Source organism: Rutilus rutilus (assembly GCF_951802725.1).
Source record: "Rutilus rutilus genome assembly, chromosome: 1".
Classification (NCBI taxonomy): Eukaryota; Metazoa; Chordata; class Actinopteri; order Cypriniformes; family Leuciscidae; genus Rutilus; species Rutilus rutilus.
Window position 1 is genome coordinate 5,850,324 of NC_140209.1, and position 22,980 is coordinate 5,873,303.

The 22,980-nt window shown below is 37.3% G+C and overlaps 4 protein-coding genes across 8 annotated transcripts; all 4 read right to left on the bottom strand.

Moving 5' to 3' along the window:
- Positions 1-1,628: 1,628 nt before the first annotated feature.
- LOC311306780 (extracellular superoxide dismutase [Cu-Zn]-like) lies at positions 1,629-3,619 on the bottom strand. Of its 2 annotated transcripts, none has more exons than XM_084435352.1 (2): positions 3,426-3,619; positions 1,629-2,414 (listed from the first exon to the last, which is right to left on the bottom strand). In XM_084435352.1, exon 2 carries the CDS (start codon positions 2,397-2,399, stop codon positions 1,746-1,748), a length of 654 nt encoding a protein of 217 aa, XP_084291478.1. In that variant the 5' UTR covers positions 2,400-2,414; positions 3,426-3,619; the 3' UTR covers positions 1,629-1,745. The 2 variants fall into 2 exon arrangements, with proteins under 2 accessions (XP_084291478.1, XP_084291479.1); XM_084435353.1 differs by having other exon boundaries at positions 3,421-3,559.
- Positions 3,620-8,475: 4,856 nt separating this feature from the next.
- LOC311306793 (extracellular superoxide dismutase [Cu-Zn]-like) lies at positions 8,476-10,387 on the bottom strand. Of its 3 annotated transcripts, XM_084435372.1 has the most exons (3): positions 10,196-10,300; positions 9,392-9,535; positions 8,476-9,261 (listed from the first exon to the last, which is right to left on the bottom strand). In XM_084435372.1, exons 2-3 carry the CDS (start codon positions 9,497-9,499, stop codon positions 8,593-8,595), a joined length of 777 nt encoding a protein of 258 aa, XP_084291498.1. In that variant the 5' UTR covers positions 9,500-9,535; positions 10,196-10,300; the 3' UTR covers positions 8,476-8,592. The 3 variants fall into 3 exon arrangements, with proteins under 3 accessions (XP_084291498.1, XP_084291499.1, XP_084291500.1); XM_084435373.1 differs by lacking the exon at positions 9,392-9,535 and having other exon boundaries at positions 10,201-10,387; XM_084435374.1 differs by lacking the exon at positions 9,392-9,535 and having other exon boundaries at positions 10,196-10,295.
- Positions 10,388-16,162: 5,775 nt separating this feature from the next.
- Positions 16,163-17,992, bottom strand: LOC311306818 (extracellular superoxide dismutase [Cu-Zn]-like). Of its 2 annotated transcripts, none has more exons than XM_084435398.1 (2): positions 17,804-17,992; positions 16,163-16,855 (listed from the first exon to the last, which is right to left on the bottom strand). In XM_084435398.1, the coding sequence occupies exon 2, from the start codon at positions 16,838-16,840 to the stop codon at positions 16,184-16,186; it is 657 nt and encodes a 218-aa protein (XP_084291524.1). In that variant the 5' UTR covers positions 16,841-16,855; positions 17,804-17,992; the 3' UTR covers positions 16,163-16,183. The 2 variants fall into 2 exon arrangements, with proteins under 2 accessions (XP_084291524.1, XP_084291525.1); XM_084435399.1 differs by having other exon boundaries at positions 17,799-17,992.
- Positions 17,993-20,745: 2,753 nt separating this feature from the next.
- Positions 20,746-22,579, bottom strand: LOC311275734 (extracellular superoxide dismutase [Cu-Zn]-like). The gene is made up of 2 exons (XM_084384956.1): positions 22,391-22,579; positions 20,746-21,438 (listed from the first exon to the last, which is right to left on the bottom strand). Exon 2 carries the CDS (start codon positions 21,421-21,423, stop codon positions 20,767-20,769), a length of 657 nt encoding a protein of 218 aa, XP_084241082.1. The 5' UTR covers positions 21,424-21,438; positions 22,391-22,579; the 3' UTR covers positions 20,746-20,766.
- Positions 22,580-22,980: the final 401 nt, after the last annotated feature.

Consider the following 22,980-nt stretch of genomic DNA (forward strand, 5'->3'; position numbering starts at 1 on the left):
ACTTTCAACCATTGGATAGGATTTAAAAGAAGGCGGTTGTATTTGTAGCCTACTTCTGAGGAAGCGCTGTTAAATATAGGTGAAAAACTATGCCGCAAAAATAATAAAGAAAATGCTTTCTTAAAAAGGCAAAAGAAAGCATGCACGTTTTCTTAATATGATTATTAAAAACCGACAGACTGATGAAAATGCGGGACATTTTCTCAATATGCGGGACAAGGGGTGAAAATGCTGTGCGGTACAACGCAATGCGGGACGGGTGGTCACCCTACATACAGTCAATAGCCTAACAACGTACTCATCTGGATTGAAGCAGCAAACATTCAGTGTAAATGTGTGCTTTAACAATGTGTGTCAGAACAGATAACACCATGCGGGTTTTGAACATTTGCTCAACTGTCTAATAAAGTACATGCAAGACGTCTCTGTCAAGTCAAAGTTTGCGGCATCTTGAAAACATCACGCCGATATTGATCCTCGTTTTAGTTCTCCTTTTGTCCCAAAGTCTGCTTGCCATGGTCCATAATGTTTAAATGAAACAACTCCATGAGCGTGCCGCTAGACGTAACGCAGTTGTTGCCATGGTTACTATGGCAGTACGAGCGGAAACCAGGGATAACGCGGATATTATGTCATTGACAGGCGACAAGTGAACATGGACGAGCCATTATTAGGGGTTAAAGCACGAAGTGCTAAAACTTTTGCATTTGGACGGCTATAACACGGTCATTTAGAAAATGGGCGTGGCAAAATTCACTCGAAAGCCTATGAATCCTAAACGAAAACTCAGAACTTAATGAAAATTGGTGAGCATATGTGAAATAACATTGTAAACAAGCATGCACAATTTTATGGAGATCGGACCATAGGTGGCGCTATAACTGTTAACAAAGCTTTGAAAACCATATATTTCCTATGTTAAATTGGCTGGAAATGGTCTTTTCCATGTATGATGTCAGTGGTTAAATGGTTGCCAAATAAAACTTAGTCTTTTTATGCATTTGTGCTTAAAGGCCTTAAATACTTGAACCCCGATAAATGCTGCTTGCAGCTTTGATTTAAAATTGGAATTTCTCTGAAATTAAAAATCTTTGGGAACTTTTGGGATACTGGAAGTACACAACTGCAGGAAATATATCACACTTTGCAAGTGATTTTTGGTTATTTTATTACAAAAATCTTACATATTCTAGCTTTAAACACCTTACAAGAAAACCAAGACATTTTTTTTGCATTTTGATTCCCTGTTAACTATACTAACAAACTGTCAGAATAATATACCCATTTGTTGACATTTAGCGAGAAACCTTATAATTTCAAAAATAAAATCTTATGTCACAGGTTATGTCTACCTTGAACAATAAAGGTGTCCTCCCTTGAGATCTAGCCACACCCTCCAGTGTCATATTGCATCAACCTAAACCATTGTATCATTTAAAGAAATAGTGTATCTTTAATTAAAGGCCATTGTCATGCTCTGAAAGTGTTAACCCATTGAGCACAGTAAATCAAACTAAACGGCCCACTTTGCCTGCATTCACCCTAGATTTATTTTTAAGAGTGCATTTACTATTGGAAGCTTTGGCCAAAAAGCCTCTGAAAAGACCAAGAAAAAAAACATGGGAATGTTCAGGTTATGAAATATACTTTAATGTAGGACACATACAAAGAATACACAAGGAAAATCATGATTATCCCATTTGAATCTGCCCTTCCACCATATCCGACTCCCTCATCTTCGACTCTCAGTGCCTTCCTCCACATATTTTCTTGGGGGGCACTTCAGTCTTCTGCCACAGGCTTGGAGTAGTAATACCAATCACACCGAGAGCAATTCTCTCTCCAGCATTCCCACTGAGTTTACTCTCCTCATCTGAACCCATTCCCAGATCATCCTCCTTCTCATGAACCACCACCGCACGTCCCAGAATGGAATAAGGCCCAAAGAGCTTGGCGTCTGGAAGCGTCAGGAACTGCCTTATAACTCCTTTCTCGGAAGCAAAGTTGCCCAGGTCTCCAGGATGATGAGGGTGGTCAACGCCGTTTGGATTATAATGAGGACCAACAGTGATGCTGCCTTGACTGAGGTCTCCATACTGATGGATGTGCATGGCACGCTCTTGACGATCGATGGCAGGCAAACCACGGAGGTTGATTTTCACTTCTAAATCTCCATTGGGGAAGACCTGCTTGAAGAGGATTTGCCCAAAGATCTTTGGCTGGTTACGTGGCAAATTTGGGCTGGGAGTTACTTCACAAGTGGCATAGATGGTGTTGTCGAACTCCACGACTTCCGGCTGTGGAGCTTCGGCAGGCAAACACTCCTCCTTGTGGAACTCTCCTCCTTGTATATGCAGCACCAGCAATATCAGAGGGAATATGAGGATGATTTTCTCCATGTTGATCTTTAAAGCCTACAATGAAAAGTGGATTCAGTGAAATCATGCCATTTGGTTTAAGAACGTAATATTTTTGATAAAAGGTCAAAGCTTTGCTGCAGGGAGCTTTGAGAATGGAAGTTGCATTAGGTAAAAATAGCACAACCAGATTAGTTTGCAACGGAAAACCATACAAGAACCCAGACAGCAACCAGATCCGGCACACATCTGGGCCGTGTGTGATCCAGGTGTACCAGATGGGGGCCGACACCATGTTGCGGTCTAGAAAACTATAATTTTTGAATTGCTATGTACCCTTGTGAAAATAATAAAATAAAAAAAATGTGCTTATTGGTATTGGATGTGTACCTGTAGTATCTTGAAAGTACAATAATAATAATAATAATAATAATAATAATAATAATAATAATAATAATAATAAATAAAACTTGCAGATAATAACACTGATGAATTATAAAAAGCCACTTAAGTGTACACACATACACTTTCATAAGCGTCACACCTGCCAGCCAAAGTTCCTATGATACAAACCAATGACATACAGGTGGATGTAATCACACTAAAATGAGTCCAGGCAAAGGTTCATGGAAATGGAAAAGGTCTAGGGAGAAGTGCCCTCTGGTGGCCATGATAGGGCTTCTGCTGGCAGGAGTGACATTAAGTACATGTACACTTTAAAAAAAAATAAATAATAATAATAATAATAATAATAATAATAATAATAATAATAATGCCAAACTAAGAGTTTTACTTTAAAATACATTATGTTTTAAAAATCTTTTTGTTGTGCTTTAAAGTACACTTAATTTGATCTGTTGTAGCCTACATGTTATTCAATACTAAATATAAAGTTAAGATTTTCTGATTCTGATATTTTTCACAAGGACAAGTAAAATAAAAGACAATATCTATACTTTTGCTTAAACTAAACTTTTTTTAGTTGTACTAAATCAAGTCAGTTGATGGAGAAAATGGAATGGAGAAAAAACAAAACAAGCCTAAAACAGCAAAGGTGCACTACCGTACAGCTGAAAAGTCGTCCTCAATCCGTGTGGAGCCTGAATATTGCAGTCACAAAAATACTACAACGCTTAATCCGTGTGCAGTCCTGACCTGGGGTTGAGAGAATGTTCCTTTTGGCTGCTCTTATAGGAACTCATGTTGAGCTACAAGTTAACCATGATAGTCTGTTAGTCACTAATTAAGTTCACCTGTGTTTCATTTAGCTCCCTTTGTTTGCCTGTTTATATATAGCACTCAGGCCACATAGCCAGGTATTTAGAGAAACGAATATTTCTCCCCCTTCGTTTTCAAAAATAACATCGTGCACACAACATCGTTTTCAAAAAAAGTTGTTGTTTACATCAACCCGCATAAATACAATGGGCGGCAGTGTAGGGAGAAGGATAAAGCCATGCAAGCCAATCAGAATCCTCAAAATCGACAACAACGAATAGCACGAGCGACTTCCTGTTCCTTTCAAAACAACAGACATGGCGCGAGATTCGTTTGTGCGGACAGACAGCGAAGCAAATGCAAACAGGCCAAAAGCGTTTGCACAAAAGTAAAAATGAGTACCACTTTAACAGCATCCATGATCAAATAGTAGCCAATCAAACTCTAAACATAGGCCGCTCACATGACGTACGCATTTTTTGGCGCATAATGTGACGTTTGAGAACCTAAAACCCCGTTTCTCCCAGTTGACACGGCAACACATAACCGGCGTTTTCAGAAATCTCCACTTTGGCCGGAGTTTTTAGAAATAATCGTTTTCTGGGATAAAAACGGCGTTTTCGTGTAAATGACAGGCCAAAACGCAGGGAAATATCTGCGTTTTCCCATCGTGTAAACGGGGCCTCAGTTTATTCAGTTCTTTGTCTTGAATTGCACAATGTGTTCTCCAGTGTTTTGTGTTTATTAAAAGAAGTACTGCAATCAATATTTATGATTATTTTCTAATCAGAAATATGATCTAAATTTGATTATCATTTGAAATTGGAGTCAGATTAAACGTAGAGCTAAAATACTACTAAAACTAAATTCCAATAAATTAAGTGAACTTCACTGGAGCGCTGAAAAGACATACACGCTTTAAACCTTCGCCAGGCCGTTGGATTCCGTCGTTGGGCCAATGGGTGGTCCTTACACAATCGTAAAAAAAAACTATAGCGAATTAATTTGGATCTTTGATTATTCTGATTATCCCATACTTTCAATTATTCGTTCATTACGGACCTAGTGTCGCTTTGAGACGTCACGTCGCGACTGCGCGCTCACGATCACAAACTAGCCAGTCCTGAAATAGTCAGAGGGTGCAGTGCAAGTATTTTACCCTATGCAGCCGCTACTACAGACCCATAGGTGTAATTTTTTATAATATTTGCAGCGTACAACATGCTAAGTCAGGAGATAGTCAGAAATCAGAAGGTCTTTCTAAGATGTGCCCCATGGTCCATTCAAAGTGCCTTCAGTTTGATCTATCCTGGACAAAGATTTGCGGAAACACCAGACTACACATTAATCTACTAAAATGAATGATTTCTAAAACTTCTGAATAATTCAAGATGTAACATTTATTTGTCAGGTAAAAATGTATCATGCCAATTACAGAAGTAAATTATTAAAAGCCAATTCAGAAAATACATGACATCATTTACTCAAAGATGACTCTAAAAGTAAGTAATGTTTTCCTGACAAAGACACAGTAATGTGTCAGGGCTTTCCAACTGAAAAGCACTGAAACATCACTATGGGGGATGATCCTGGTAAAGAGTCCCAATGATTGCTCTGTCCCCTCACCTTAAATACCAGACCAGAACAACAGGGGTTATACAAATGTTGTTTAGAGTTGTTTGGGCCAATCCAGGGGAGTAGCACCTGGTTTCTTGAGATATCGTAAAGAGATATCAGCCAGAGAGGAGAAACAGGATTCTCCTAAGTTCTCAATCTTTCTCATTAAACCAATGACTGCAATGAAATTAAGACCATTTTACCAATCGCACTGAGACCCTTAAAATGATACCAAACATGAAAAGGAAAAAAAAAACACATTCACAAGATACACCATATGCGATATATAGACATTCTTAATTTAACTTTCAGTGACTTGAGGAGGGAGAAGAGGAGGGAGAGGGGGGATGAGTTGAAGTCAAACAAAGGGACAAGGAGATAAGTTTGGGCAGGACAAGGTTCTGTGCTGTCTTTGCTATCTGCTGTCCAGGGGGCATTTTATGGCGTTATTGCAGGGTGAGTTTTGTTTTAGCAGGAAAATCAGTTCTTACAATTGCTATGACAGATTTTTCAATACTTTTAACAATTTTCCAAAACTCTTAACACAGTTAGCACTACATCCGTCTCTGTCAGGGTTATTATAGTTTTGCATTTTTCATTAGTTTTTATTTTTATTTCGTTTTGACTATTTGTTTTCAAATTCAGGTTAGTTGCAATTAGTTTTTAAAGTGGGTTTGCTAGTTTAGTTTTTATTTTTTGAAAATGCTTAGTTTTAGTTTAGTTTTTATTAGTTTTAGGCCTGGTTTCACAGACAGGGTTTAAATTAAGCCAGGATTAGACCTTAGCTCAATTAGGACATTTAAGTATCTTTTATAAACGTGCCATAGACAAACACATTACTGGTGTGCATCTTGAGACAAAACTATGATGCCACTGACATATTTTGCAAGTTGCTTTCATTTAAAACACATCAAACATGCATTTTAATCCAGGACTAGACTTAAGCCTTGTCTGTGAAACCGGGGCTTAGTGTTAGTTTTAGTCTTTTTTTTTTTTTGTAGTTTGGGTTATTTGTCAGGAACAAGATTCAAAAAGTTCACCCTATACTAAATTTACCCTATACAGTAGGGTGACCACCATCAAACAAACCAAATGTGGGACGATTATACGTTTGTGTGGGACAATGTTGGACATGTTACCAACACTAAAACATAACCTGAAACTGTTATTTAATGCTTATCTAACTTAATAAAAAAAACATTTGTATTCTGCCTTTCAGCTGATAAAAATGCTTTGTTCTTTAGTCCCTTCCAGAAAGCACCATTATATCACAATGTAACATTACATGTCTTAATTTGACATGTCATTTAAATTCAACATCACTGAGCCCAAAGGCAGCAGCATCATGCAGATAACTATTTTTGAAACAGTTCTGACCAAGTCCAATTAAAATCCAACAAAATAAATAATGAACTAATAAAATATAAAACATGAAATTAGATCTATAAGACATGTCTTATAAACCAAAAACTTTCATATTTTTTAGAAATGATGTGAATCAAAACAACCACAGCTGGCAACAAGTTGATAAATTCTGTTAAATTTTTATTTTAATTGACCGAATTATCCATTTGTTTTCTGACAGGGAACACATGGAACGAATCACCGCTCCACATTTTGATTGACAGCCGTCAAAACCTACTAGTGACCGTGTTTACTCCTTTACTTTCAACCATTGGATAGGATTTAAAAGAAGGCGGTTGTAGTTGTAGCCTACTTCTGAGGAAGCGCTGTTAAATATAGGTGAAAAACTATGCCGCAAAAATAATAAAGAAAATGCTTTCTTAAAAAGGCAAAAGAAAGCATGCACGTTTTCTTAATATGATTATTAAAAACCGACAGACTGATGAAAATGCGGGACATTTTCTCAATATGCGACGTGCGGGACAAGGGGTAAAAATGCTGTGCGGTACAACGCAATGCGGGACAGGTGGTCACCCTACATACAGTCAATAGCCTAACAACGTACTCATGATTGAAGCAGCAAACATTCAGTGTAAAAGTGTGCTTTAACAATGTGTGTCAGAACAGATAACACCATGCAGGTTTTGAACATTTGCTCAACTGTCTAATAAAGTACATGCAAGAAGTCTCTGTCAAGTCAAAGTTTGCGGCATCTTGAAAACACCACGCCGATATTGATCCTCGTTTTAGTTCTCCTTTTGTCCCAAAGTCTGCTTGCCATGGTCCATAATGTTTAAATGAAACAACTCCATGAGCGTGCCGCTAGACGTAACGCAGTTGTTGCCATGGTTACTATGGCAGTACGAGCGGAAACCAGGGATAACGCGGATATTATGTCATTGACAGGCGACAAGTGAACATGGACGAGCCATTATTAGGGGTTAAAGCACGAAGTGCTAAAACTTTTGCATTTGGACGGCTATAGCACGGTCATTTAGAAAATAGGCGTGGCAAAATTCACTCGAAAGCCTATAAATCCTAAACGAAAACTCAGAACTTAATGAAAATTGGTGAGCATATGTGAAATAACATTGTAAACAAGCATGCACAATTTTATGGAGATCGGACAATAGGTGGCGCTATAACTGTTAAAAAGCTTTGAAAACCATATATTTCCTGTTAAATTAGCTGGAAATGGTCTTTTCCATGTATGACGTCAGTGGTTAAATGGTTGCCAAATAAAACTTAGTCTTTTTATGCATTTCTGCTTAAAGGCCTTAAATGCTTGAACACCGATAAATGCTGCTTGCAGCTTTGATTTAAAATTGGATTTTCACTGAAATTAAAAATCTTTGGGAACTTTTGGGATACTGGAAGTACACAACTGCAGGAAATATATCACACTTTGCAAGTGATTTTTGGTTATAACAAAAATCTTACATATTCTAGCTTTAAACACCTTACAAGAAAACCAAGAATTTTTTTTGCATTTTGATTCCCTGTTAACTGTAGTAACAAACTATCAGAATAATATACCCATTTGTTGACAATTAGCGAGAAACCTTATAATTTCAAAAATAAAATCTTATGTCTGAGGTTATGTCTACCTTGAACAATAAGGGTGTCCTCCCTTGAGATCTAGCCACACCCTCCAGTGTCATATTGCATCAACCTAAACCATTGTATCATTTAAAGAAATAGTGTATCTTTAAAGGCCATTGTCATGCTCTGAAAGTGTTAACCCATTGAGCACAGTAAATCAAACTAAACGGCCCACTTTGCCTGCATTCACCCTACATTTATTTTTAAGAGTGCATTTACTATTGGAAGCTTTGGCCAAAAAGCCTCTGAAAAGACCAAGAAAAAAAACATGGGAATGTTCAGGTTATGAAATATACTTTAATGTAGGACACATACAAAGAATACACAAGGAAAATCATGATTATCCCACTTGAATCTGGCCTTCCACCATATCCGACTCCCTCATCTTTGACTCTCAGTGCCTTCCTCCACATATTTTCTTGGGGGGCACTTCAGTCTTCTGCCACAGACTTGGAGTAGTAATACCAATCACACCGAGAGCAATTATTGGTCCAGCATTCCCACTGAGTTTACTCTCCTCATCTGAACCCATTCCCAGATCATCCTCCTTCTCATGAACCGCCACCGCACGTCCCAGAATGGAATAAGGCCCAAAGAGCTTGGCGTCTGGAAGCGTCAGGAACTGCCTTATAACTCCTTTCTCGGAAGCAAAGTTGCCCAGGTCTCCAGGATGATGAGGGTGGTCAACGCCGTTTGGATTATAATGAGGACCAACAGTGATGCTGCCTTGACTGAGGTCTCCATACTGATGGATGTGCATGGCACGCTCTTGACGATCGATGGCAGGCAAACCACGGAGGTTGATTTTCACTTCTAAATCTCCATTGGGGAAGACCTGCTTGAAGAGGATTTGCCCAAAGATCTTTGGCTGGTTACGTGGCAAATTGGGGCTGGGAGTTACTTCACAAGTGGCATAGATGGTGTTGTCGAACTCCACGACTTCCGGCTGTGGAGCTTCGGCAGGCAAACACTCCTCCTTGTGGAACTCTCCTCCTTGTATATGCAGCACCAGCAATATCAGAGGGAATATGAGGATGATTTTCTCCATGTTGATCTTTAAAGCCTACAATGAAAAGTGGATTCAGTGAAATCATGCCATTTGGTTTAAGAACGTAATATTTTTGATAAAAGGTCAAAGCTTTGTTGCAGGGAGCTTTGAGAATGGAAGTTGCATTAGGTAAAAATAGCACAACCAGATTAGTTTGCAACGGAAAACCATACAAGAACCCAGACAGCAACCAGATCCGGCACACATCTGGGCCGTGTGTAATCCAGGTGTACCAGATGGGGGCCGACACCATGTTGCGGTCTAGAAAACTCTTGAATTGCTATGTACCCTTGTGAAAATAATAAAATAAAAAATTAGCTTATTGGTATTGGATGTGTATCTGTAGTATCTTGAAAGTTCAACAATAATAATAATAATAAATAAAAACTTGCAGATAATAACACTGATGAATTATAAAAAGCCACTTAAGTGTACACATGTACACTTTCATAAGCGTCACACCTGCCAGCCAAAGTTCCTATGATACAAACCAATGACATACAGGTGGATGTAATCACACTAAAATGAGTCCAGGCAAAGGTTCATGGAAATGGAAAAGGTCTAGGGAGAAGTGCCCTCTGGTGGCCATGATAGGGCTTCTGCTGGCAGGAGTGACATTAAGTACATGTACACTAAAAAAAAAAAAAAAAAAAAAGTAATGCCAAACTAAGAGTTTTACTTTAAAGTACATTATGTTTTAAAAATCTTTTTGTTGTGCTTGAAAGTACACTTAATTTGATCTGTTGTAGCCTACATGTTATTCAATATTAAATATAAAGTTAAGATTTTTTGATTCTGACATTTTTCTCAAGGACAGGTAAAATAAAAGACAATATCTATACTTTTGCTTAAACTAAACTTTTTTTAGTTGTACTAAATCAAGTCAGTTGATGGAGAAAATGGAATGGAGAAAAAACAAAACAAGCCTAAAACAGCAAAGGTGCACTACCGTACAGCTGAAAAGTCGTCCTCAATCCGTGTGGAGCCTGAATATTGCAGTCACAAAAATACTACAACGCTTAATCCGTGTGCAGTCCTGACCTGGGGTTGAGAGAATGTTCCTTTTGGCTGCTCTTATAGGAACTCATGTTGAGCTACAAGTTAACCATGATAGTCTGTTAGTCACTAATTAAGTTCACCTGTGTTTCATTTAGCTCCCTTTGTTTGCCTGTGTATACTATTAACACATTTCTCATTGCTTTAACACAAAATGCATACAATTGACACAAATTTAAAATGCTTGAACTTCTTTTACACACAAGCTCAAACAAGACCAAAACAATGGATTTTTACTGCCAAATTTACCGATGCTTTAACAATGTGTGTCAGAACAGATAACACCATGTTCTGAACCTAACAGGCTAAAGTCAAGGTAAACAGCTGTTTATATTGTGAATTGAAACACAAAAATTGAAATACAATTTTGGTATGTTTTAGCTTACCTCAAGGGCATCCAAGATGTAGGTGTCTTTTTTTCCGCAGTAGTTTCAATTTTGATATTTTTAGGTCAAACCGTTCTTGTCTCTCAGTCATATAATGCAGGTCTATGGTCACTGTCTCAAAGTGCATGCACAGAGTCCAAATTAAACACTAATTCAACATGCCAGAATAAAACCTGGCTTTAGAACAATGCATAGCGCCACTCGTCGTGGTGTGCCAAAAAATGTACAATAATTTAGTTTCATTTATTTCAGTGTTAATGTTTGCAGTGGCGGTTCTACATTGAATTACACCCTGGGCGAGACCCCCTTCGAGCGCAGGTCAAGGCAGGTCGAGCGAACTCAATTTTAAGTGTTTCACTCAATTTTAAGATATTAAGTCTTATTTTCTGGGGAAATAAATAAAAAAATTATTTCCCCAGAAAACAAGACTTAATATCTTATGTCATTTTACCACTTTGTTAGCGTTATGCATCTTTATTTAAGAAATGTTTGATATTTGGACTGGAAACAAGACAAAAATACTAATTAAGAAAAGCATTTTTTGCAGTGTAATAACTGAACTTGTCACAGTTTTGTTGCAAAGCACAATATTATGGTGAAATTAGATCTCGTGTTTGAGTTAAAACCGAATTATTGTTAAGCATAGCAAGAATCATAGCAAAAAGGATAACAAATAAGAGTTATACCCACCAATTAATATTGCCCCTTCATTCATGACATGGATACCGTAATCATACAGAGAAAACATAGTTGCATACCTTTATCTTTCGCTCGTTTCTAAATTGGACACCTGATGGCTTTGACCTTTCTTGTCCATCTCTTATTTGGCACTCGACATCGACAATCAACAGATTTCCCCTGATCCCCCCCATACCAACTGTCACTCACGAGTCACGACCAGAAGTCAAGACTAAACCAATTCACCTTGGTGGTGGTGACCAAGTAATCGTTTTGTATTACCTATTTTTATTCAGACCATTCAGAAAAACAAAAATGTGCAGGAAATATAGAGGCCTGTATTTATAATATTATGAATGAAATGTGCGTTATTTGGAAGAAAGTCGAGGTGTGACTGACTTAGATAACTATATGGATCCCCCCCCTTGTCCGTTCCATTTGGGAGAGACCCAGAGGTGAACTGTCATCCGCGCCCGCGCCTCCGCGCCCCCTCCCCTTTCCCATTCTCAAACAAACAGCTTCTGTGCGCGGCATCTTCTCAGCAAGCAGGGGCGCCTGCAGCTGAGAGGGGGCGCAAATTTGCCAATTCCCCACACAGTGAAATGATAGATAATAGAAAACCGCTTCGCGGCGCAGAATTTTTTTTTATTTATTTTTTTTTTGTGACGGCGGCGCCGCCCCCCCAAAAATGCCGCCCCGGGCGATTGCCCGGTTCGCCCGTGCCTAAAACCGCTACTGAATGTTTGAGTAAAAAAAAATCCTCTACAAATTAAATTAACACAAAGTCGGCTATAAGAGTCCTTTATAGGCTACGTAAAAAAGCAAAGGGCTTACAGTCTTAACATTTAGGTTACTTTGCTTAAATTCTATACATTTATTTTCAGTAGGGCCTAATAAATTTGTAGGGATGTAATTGCAGTGTGCTTTACCAACGCTATGTATTCAATTAAAGTTCCAAGAGGTCTGGTCTCTATATCACAATACTTGTGCTTGCTGCGAACGCAAGTTATTTAAGGTGTCTCGACTGTACACAGTCTACCCTACAATGTGAATTCGTTACAAGGTTTCATTTAATTAAATTAATGTGCAGCAATTTGTACAAATAGAGTCTATAGGCCTACTATACTGTTGTAGCCATTAAATAATCTCATTTAGTATCATATTTGTTAAAATATTATAATGTTATTTTTTTTCCATCTATGAAAAGTGAACAGCACGAGTAAGATAGGATGCATTATATCGAGAGATGGATATGGAGTGGGTCAGACATGATTTTGACCACTTCATTAAGTTTTGTTTAGTAGAAAACCTTTCTTTAAAGTGAATTTCGTTTTCTATAAATTGTATCTTAATTTTAATCAATTTTTCATCAACCAATTGCCTGGATTTAATAAGTAAGAGAAGCAAATATAACAGACACTAATCATGGAGGCGCCCGCGCGGTCACTTGCATTGCACGTCAGCTGGAGCGCATCTCATCCTCCTAACTTAACGAAACTCAGCGTATGCCTCACACAGACATGATAAATACATCAAATACACAAAGCTTGAAATGTCTTCAAACAAAATAATTCAAAACGAAAAGAAAAAGGTTACTCTCTGATTATGTCTTTATGTGCATTTCTCTCTAGGTGCGTTCACTACAAATATGGTGATCGTCAACTTTATCTTTGCAGTCGACACTGTCAGAAAACACTAGTTTATTGATAAAAATGAATGCACGCATCACCGGATTTACAAATGCACATCTTGCTTGTTGCACGCACACATATTATGTCGAAAAAACGAAATATTATGTTGAAATAACATTATTATTAATAATACATCTTTTAGAATATTTGATTAAATGCTGATTGTTGCGCTTGTTCAATTTAATAAAATTAAAACTTTAATTGTGATAATTAAAATAATTGAAAATTAAATATTTAGTGGCCAAGTTTTGCTAATTTATTATATAGGCTATTATATGTCTATTGCCTATATTAAGTAGGTCATATTAAGACAAGGCATATATTAAGTTATTTTAGCTGTTATGAGAAAATAAATCTAACGAAATCTAAAATCTAAATCTAATAAATCTAAAAAAAAATTCTAACGCCAATTCAACATGCCCGAATAAAACCTGATTTTTGAACAATGCGTACGCCACTCGGCCTGGTGTGCCAAAACACTACATTTTAAACTTCAATGTTTAATTCAAAACAATCTCAAAACGCGTTGTGACATTTTTTTAAAGCAGTAGCCTAGCCTATATACATTAAGGGCATTGAAACCAGGATCTTAACTAAAACGCGTTCCGCGTAATCTCTCAAAAATGATGCCACACTACTCCATGTTTTTTTTTTTTTTAAGGACTGCTTTTGAAATCACTATAAATTACTATGCAATTGTATCGCTCACGAGAGCTCTTCATTTAGCCTACCGTATCTAATTCCTCAATAGAATAGTAAAAATATTCAGCGTCATTGCTCCTAATATCGTCTCTATTTTTAACTTTTGATTCTATTTTTTCAGTTCTAAAATTGATTCTATCTTTGGTTCTATTCTGTTGTAGCCTAATAGGCCAATTTATATATATGAAAAATATGCCTATTAGGCTCAGGGTTTTATATTTAACCCACTTACATTTTAAAATACGGCAATTGCTGCTGTTTTGCACAATGTCCCTTTGCGCCACCTGGCGGTCATTTCGGGGATGACTTTGAAATGCAGCTGGTTTATTTTCGGCTGGCGTGGCGGTAATAGGCATTCTGGTTGTCCACCATCTGTAGATCAAATGCACATGACTATCTGTTACGTGCTCAGAGGATGTTTTTTTTTTTATTTTACTTTCTCTTTCTCCGCTAGGGCGGTGCTGTTGGCTGTCTTAGGGCGGTGCTGTTGGCTGTCAGTCATCATTTCGACGGTTACACCTGAATGGGTTGATTCTTTGTTTAATCTTTTCAATTGTTTTAACCAACAGTTTGTTTTCTCTCAGTGATTTGTTGTTTTTCAAAGCATGTAAAAACTTGAAGTCTTTATGTTTTCTTTATATTGGTTTACAGCCGACCAGGGAGTAGTGACCAGGGAAGTGTGTCACGCGACTTCCATTTTTTGCAACATCTCTAGGGAAACACGTTGCTAAAACCATTAGGTAAGGAGCGGGTGCCACCATTGTATGTTTTGAGTTTTAAGTAGTTTAAGTAGGGCATGTTGAATGCTGAAGATGTTTTTTTTTTTTTTTTTTTGAATTAGTAGCTTATTGGGAAGGGGAGATGGTTATATTGTGGGTTTTGTTTTATTTCTTTCTTTGATTTAGCCCCGCTCAGGTTCCTTCTCCCTGTGTACGGTATTTTTGTTTCTCTCTCTCTCGCTCTCTCTCTCTCTCTCTTTCTTTGAGTTATCATATTGTGAATAAATGTACTATTTTTCTTCAATTTAAACTACCTTTGTTCCTGTGTTCTTTTGCACCAGCGCCTTAAACACGTACCAGGGTTAAAACGAAAATATTAATTTGTTTTATGTTGACAGAAACTAAATGTAAATGTTAACAAAACAAAAATGTAGAGAGGCTTCAAAAGAAACTGCAGAGCAAAACACAATCTATGATCAATACAATATACTGTCTGTTGTATAAGGGCAGACCTGACACGAATACAATAATGCAGTTTCTGTAATTCCATCTGATGTTAGTGTTTTTATGACATTGTGCTATGATTGACTAAATCTATTAGATATCTATTAGAAAGAGCCATTATTAGGGGTTCAAGCACAAAGTGCTAAAACTTTTGGACTTTTACATTTGGACGGCTATAACACGGTCATTTAGAAAATGGGCGGGGCAAAATTCACTCGAAAGCCTATAAATCCTCAACGAAAACTCAGAACTTAATGAAAATTGGTGAGCATATGTGAAATAACATTGTAAACAAGCATGCACAATTTTATGGAGATCGGACAATAGGTGGTGCTATAACTGTTAAAAAGCTTTGAAAACCATATATTTCCTGTTAAATTAGCTGGAAATGGTCTTTTCCATGTATGACGTCAGTGGTTAAATGGTTGCCAAATAAAACTTAGTCTTTTTATGCATTTCTGCTTAAAGGCCTTAAATGCTTGAACACCAATAAATGCTGCTTGCAGCTTTGATTTAAAATTGGAATTTCTCTGAAATTAAAAATCTTTGGGAACTTTTGGGATACTGGAAGTACACAACTGCAGGAAATATATCACACTTTGCAAGTGATTTTTGGTTATTTTATTACAAAAATCTTACATATTCTAGCTTTAAACACCTTACAAGAAAACCAAGACATTTTTTTTGCATTTTGATTCCCTGTTAACTGTACTAACAAACTGTCAGAATAATATACCCATTTGTTGACATTTAGCGAGAAACCTTATAATTTCAAAAATAAAATCTTATGTCACAGGTTATGTCTACCTTGAGCAATAAGGGTGTCCTCCCTTGAGATCTAGCCACACCATCCAGTGTCATATTGCATCAACCTAAACCATTGTATCATTTAAAGAAATAGTGTATCTTTAATTAAAGACCATTGTCATGCTCTGAAAGTGTTAACCCATTGAGCACAGTAAATCAAACTAAACGGCCCACTTTGCCTGCATTCACCCTACATTTATTTTTAAGAGTGCATTTACTATTGGAAGCTTTGGCCAAAAAGCCTCTGAAAAGACCAAGAAAAAAAAACATGGGAATGTTCAGGTTATGAAATATACTTTAATGTAGGACACATACAAAGAATACACAAGGAAAATCATGATTATCCCAGTTGAATCTGCCCTTCCACCATATCCGACTCCCTCATCTTTGACTCTCAGTGCCTTCCTCCACATGTTTTCTTGGGGGGCACTTCAGTCTTCTGCCACAGACTTGGAGTAGTAATACCAATCACACCGAGAGCAATTCTCTCTCCAGCATTCCCACTGAGTTTACTCTCCTCATCTGAACCCATTCCCAGATCATCCTCCTTCTCATGAACCACCACCGCACGTCCCAGAATGGAATAAGGCCCAAAGAGCTTGGCGTCTGGAAGCGTCAGGAACTGCCTTATAACTCCTTTCTCAGAAGCAAAGTTGCCCAGGTCTCCAGGATGATGAGGGTGGTCAACGCCGTTTGGATTATAATGAGGACCAACAGTGATGCTGCCTTGACTGAGGTCTCCATACTGATGGATGTGCATGGCACGCTCTTGACGATCGATGGCAGGCAAACCACGGAGGTTGATTTTCACTTCTAAATCTCCATTGGGGAAGACCTGCTTGAAGAGGATTTGCCCAAAGATCTTTGGCTGGTTACGTGGCAAATTGGGGCTGGGAGTTACTTCACAAGTGGCATAGATGGTGTTGTCGAACTCCACGACTTCCGGCTGTGGAGCTTCGGCAGGCAAACAAACTGGAGGTTTGTGGAACTCTCCTCCTTGTATATGCAGCACCAGCAATATCAGAGGGAATATTAGGATGATTTTCTCCATGTTGATCTTTAAAGCCTACAATGAAAAGTGGATTCAGTGAAATCATGCCATTTGGTTTAAGAACGTAATATTTTTGATAAAAGGTCAAAGCTTTGTTGCAGGGAGCTTTGAGAATGGAAGTTGCATTAGGTAAAAATAGCACAACCAGATTAGTTTGCAACGGAAAACCATACAAGAACCCAGACAGCAACCAGATCCGGCACACATCTAACCCGTGTGTAATCCAGGTGTACCAGATGGGGGCCGACACCATGTTGCGGTCTAGAAAACTATAATTTTTGAATTGCTATGTACCCTTGTGAAAAAAAAAAAAAAAAAAAAATGTGCTTATTGGTATTGGATGTGTACCTGTAGTATCTTGAAAGTACAATAATAATAATAATAATAATAATAAATAAAACTTGCAGATAATAACACTGATGAATTATAAAAAGCCACTTAAGTGTACACACGTACACTTTCAGAAACGCTACCTGCCAGCCAAAGTTCCTATGATACAAACCAATGACATACAGGTGGATGTAATCACACTAAAATGAGTCCAGGCAAAGGCTCATGGAAATGGAAAAGGTCTAGGGAGAAGTGCCCTCTGGTGGCCATGATAGGGCTTCTGCTGGCAGGAGTGACATTAAGTACATGTACACTTTAAAAAAACAAAACAAAGTAATGCCAAACTAAGAGTTTTACTTTAAAATACATTATGTTTTAAAAATCTTTTTGTTGTGCTTTAAAGTACACTTAATTTGAGCTGTTGTAGCCTACATGTTATTCAATATTAAATATAAAGTTTCGATTTTTTGATTCTGATATTTTTCACAAGGACAGGTAAAATAAAAGACAAAATCTATACTTTTGCTTAAACTAAACTTTTTTTTAGTTGTACTAAATCAAGTCAGTTGATGGAGAAAATGGAATGGAGAAAAAACAAAACAAGCCTAAAACAGCAAAGGTGCACTACCGTACAGCTGAAAATTTGTCCTCAATCCGTGTGGAGCCTGAATATTGCAGTCACAAAAATACTACAACGCTTAATCCGTGTGCAGTCCTGACCTGGGGTTGAGAGAATGTTCCTTTTGGCTGCTCTTATAGGAACTCATGTTGAGCTACAAGTTAACCATGATAGTCTGTTAGTCACTAATTAAGTTCACCTGTGTTTCATTTAGCTCCCTTTGTTTGCCTGTTTATATATAGCACTTGGTTTATTCAGTTCTTTGTCTTGCATTGCACAATGTGTTCTCCAGTGTTTTGTGTTTATTAAAAGAAGTACTGCTATAGTTTTTTTTTTACGATTGCTATGACAGATTTTTCAATACTTTTAACAATTTTCCAAAACTTTTAATACAGTTAGCACTACATCCGTCTATGTCAGGGTTATTATAGTTTTGCATTTTTCATTAGTTTTTATTTTTATTTCGTTTTGACTTTTTGTTTTCAAATTCAGTTTAGTTTTAATTAGTTTTTAAAGTGGGTTTGCTAGTTTATTTTTTGAAAATGCTTAGTTTTAGTTTAGTTTTTATTAGTTTTAGTCTTTTTTTTGTTGTAATTTGGGTTATTTGTCAGGAGCAAGATTCAAAAAGTTCACCCTATACTTAATTTACCCTATACAGTAGGGTGACCACCATCAAACAAACCAAATGTGGGACGATTATACGTTTGTGTTGGACAATGTTGGACATGTTACCAACACTAAAACATAACCTGAAACTGTTATTGAATGCTTATCTAACTTAATAAAAAAAACATTTGTATTCTGCCTTTCAGCTGATAAAAATGCTTTGTTCTTTAGTCCCTTCCAGAAAACACCATTATATCACAATGTAACATTACATGTCTTAATTTGACATGTCATTTAAATTCAACATCACTGAGCCCAAAGGCAGCAGCATCATGCAGATAACTATTTTTGAAACAGTTCTGACCAAGTCCAATTAAAATCCAACAAAATAAATAATGAACTAATAAAATATAAAACATGAAATTAGATCTATAAGACATGTCTTATAAACCAAAAACTTTCATATTTTTTAGAAATGATGTGAATCAAAACAACCACAGCTGGCAACAAGTTGATAAATTCTCTTAAATTTTTATTTTAATTGACCGAATTATCCATTTGTTTTCTGACAGGGAACACATGGAACGAATCACCGCTCCACATTTGATTGACAGCCGTCAAAACCTACTAGTGACCGTGTTTACTCCTTTACTTTCAACCATTGGATAGGATTTAAAAGAAGGCGGTTGTATTTGTAGCCTACTTCTGAGGAAGCGCTGTTAAATATAGGTGAAAAACTATGCCGCAAAAATAATAAAGAAAATGCTTTCTTAAAAAGGCAAAAGAAAGCATGCACGTTTTCTTAATATGATTATTAAAAACCGACAGACTGATGAAAATGCGGGACATTTTCTCAATATGCGGGACAAGGGGTGAAAATGCTGTGCGGTACAACGCAATGCGGGACGGGTGGTCACCCTACATACAGTCAATAGCCTAACAACGTACTCATCTGGATTGAAGCAGCAAACATTCAGTGTAAAAGTGTGCTTTAACAATGTGTGTCAGAACAGATAACACCATGCGGGTTTTGAACATTTGCTCAACTGTCTAATAAAGTACATGCAAGACGTCTCTGTCAAGTCAAAGTTTGCGGCATCTTGAAAACACCACGCCGATATTGATCCTCGTTTTAGTTCTCCTTTTGTCCCAAAGTCTGCTTGCCATGGTCCATAATGTTTGAATGAAACAACTCCATGAGCGTGCCGCTAGACGTAACGCAGTTGTCGCCATGGTTACTATGGCAGTACGAGCGGAAACCAGGGATAACGCGGATATTATGTCATTGACAGGCGACAAGTGAACATGGACGAGCCATTATTAGGGGTTAAAGCACGAAGTGCTAAAACTTTTGCATTTGGACGGCTATAACACGGTCATTTAGAAAATGGGCGTGGCAAAATTCACTCGAAAGCCTATAAATCCTAAACGAAAACTCAGAACTTAATGAAAATTGGTGAGCATATGTGAAATAACATTGTAAACAAGCATGCACAATTTTATGGAGATCGGGCCATAGGTGGCGCTATAACTGTTAAAAAAGCTTTGAAAACCATATATTTCCTGTTAAATTAGCTGGAAATGGAAGTGGTTAAATGGTTGCCAAATAAAACTTAGTCTTTTTATGCATTTGTGCCTAAAGGCCTTAAATGCTTGAACACCGATAAATGCTGCTTGCAGCTTTGATTTAAAATTGGAATTTCTCTGAAATTAAAAATCTTTGGGAACTTTTGGGATACTGGAAGTACACAACTGCAGGAAATATATCACACTTTGCAAGTGATTTTTGGTTATTTTATTACAAAAATCTTACATATTCTAGCTTTAAACACCTTACAAGAAAACCAAGACATTTTTTTTGCATTTTGATTCCCTGTTAACTGTACTAACAAACTGTCAGAATAATATACCCATTTGTTGACATTTAGCGAGAAACCTTATAATTTCAAAAATAAAATCTTATGTCAGAGGTTATGTCTACCTTGAACAATAAGGGTGTCCTCCCTTGAGATCTAGCCACACCCTCCAGTGTCATATTGCATCAACCTAAACCATTGTATCATTTAAAGAAATAGTGTATCTTTAATTAAAGGCCATTGTCATGCTCTGAAAGTGTTAACCTATTGAGCACAGTAAATCAAACTAAACGGCCCACTTTGCCTGCATTCACCCTACATTTATTTTTAAGAGTGCATTTACTATTGGAAGCTTTGGCCAAAAAGCCTCTGAAAAGACCAAGAAAAACATGGGAATGTTCAGGTTATGAAATATACTTTAATGTAGGACACATACAAAGAATACACAAGGAAAATCATGATTATCCCATTTGAATCTGGCCTTCCACCATATCCGACTCCCTCATCTTTGACTCTCAGTGCCTTCCTCCACATATTTTCTTGGGGGGCACTTCAGTCTTCTGCCACAGACTTGGAGTAGTAATACCAATCACACCGAGAGCAATTATCGGTCCAGCATTCCCACTGAGTTTACTCTCCTCATCTGAACCCATTCCCAGATCATCCTCCTTCTCATGAACCGCCACCGCACGTCCCAGAATGGAATAAGGCCCAAAGAGCTTGGCGTCTGGAAGCGTCAGGAACTGCCTTATAACTCCTTTCTCGGAAGCAAAGTTGCCCAGGTCTCCAGGATGATGAGGGTGGTCAACGCCGTTTGGATTATAATGAGGACCAACAGTGATGCTGCCTTGACTGAGGTCTCCATACTGATGGATGTGCATGGCACGCTCTTGACGATCGATGGCAGGCAAACCACGGAGGTTGATTTTCACTTCTAAATCTCCATTGGGGAAGACCTGCTTGAAGAGGATTTGCCCAAAGATCTTTGGCTGGTTACGTGGCAAATTTGGGCTGGGAGTTACTTCACAAGTGGCATAGATGGTGTTGTCGAACTCCACGACTTCCGGCTGTGGAGCTTCGGCAGGCAAACAAACTGGAGGTTTGTGGAACTCTCCTCCTTGTATATGCAGCACCAGCAATATCAGAGGGAATATTAGGATGATTTTCTCCATGTTGATCTTTAAAGCCTACAATGAAAAGTGGATTCAGTGAAATCATGCCATTTGGTTTAAGAACGTAATATTTTTGATAAAAGGTCAAAGCTTTGTTGCAGGGACCTTTGAGAATGGAAGTTGCATTAGGTAAAAATAGCACAACCAGATTAGTTTGCAATGGAAAAACCATACAAGAACCCAGACAGCAACCAGATCCGGCCCACATCTGGGCCGTGTATAATCCAGGTGTACCAGATGGGGGCCGACACCATGTTGCGGTCAAGAAAACTCTTGAATTGCTATGTACCCTTGTGAAAATAATAAAATAAAAAATTAGCTTATTGGTATTGGATGTGTATCTGTAGTATCTTGAAAGTACAATAATAATAATAATAATAATAATAATAATAATAATAATAATAAAAACTTGCAGATAATAACACTGATGAATTATAAAAAGCCACTTAAGTGTACACACGTACACTTTCATAAGCGTCACACCTGCCAGCCAAAGTTCCTATGATACAAACCAATGACATACAGGTGGATGTAATCACACTAAAATGAGTCCAGGCAAAGGTTCATGGAAATGGAAAAGGTCTAGGGAGAAGTGCCCTCTGGTGGCCATGATAGGGCTTCTGCTGGCAGGAGTGACATTAAGTACATGTACACTTAAAAAAAACAAAGTAATGCCAAACTAAGAGTTTCACTTTAAAGTACATTATGTTTTAAAAATCTTTTTGTTGTGCTTTAAAGTACACTTAATTTGATCTGTTGTAGCCTACATGTTATTCAATATTAAATATAAAGTTAAGATTTTTTGATTCTGATATTTTTCACAAGGACAGGTAAAATAAAAGACAATATCTATACTTTTGCTTAAACTAAACTTTTTTTAGTTGTACTAAATCAAGTCAGTTGATGGAGAAAATGGAATGGAGAAAAAACAAAACAAGCCTAAAACAGCAAAGGTGCACTACCGTACAGCTGAAAAGTCGTCCTCAATCCGTGTGGAGCCTGAATATTGCAGTCACAAAAATACTACAAAGCTTAATCCGTGTGCAGTCCTGACCTGGGGTTGAGAGAATGTTCCTTTTGGCTGCTCTTATAGGAACTCATGTTGAGCTACAAGTTAACCATGATAGTCTGTTAGTCACTAATTAAGTTCACCTGTGTTTCATTTAGCTCCCTTTGTTTGCCTGTTTATATATAGCACTCAGTTTATTCAGTTCTTTGTCTTGCATTGCACAATGTGTTCTCCAGTGTTTTGTGTTTATTAAAAGAAGTACTGCTATAGTTTTGCTATGACAGATTTTTCAATACTTTTAACAATTTTCCAAAACTCTTAACACAGTTAGCACTACATCCGTCTATGTCAGGGTTATTATAGTTTTGCATTTTTCATTAGTTTTTATTTTTATTTCGTTTTGACTTTTTGTTTTCAAATTCAGTTTAGTTTTAATTAGTTTTTAAAGTGGGTTTGCTAGTTTATTTTTTATTTTTTGAAAATGCTTAGTTTTAGTTTAGTTTTTATTAGTTTTAGTGTTAGTTTTAGTCTTTTTTTTTTGTAATTTG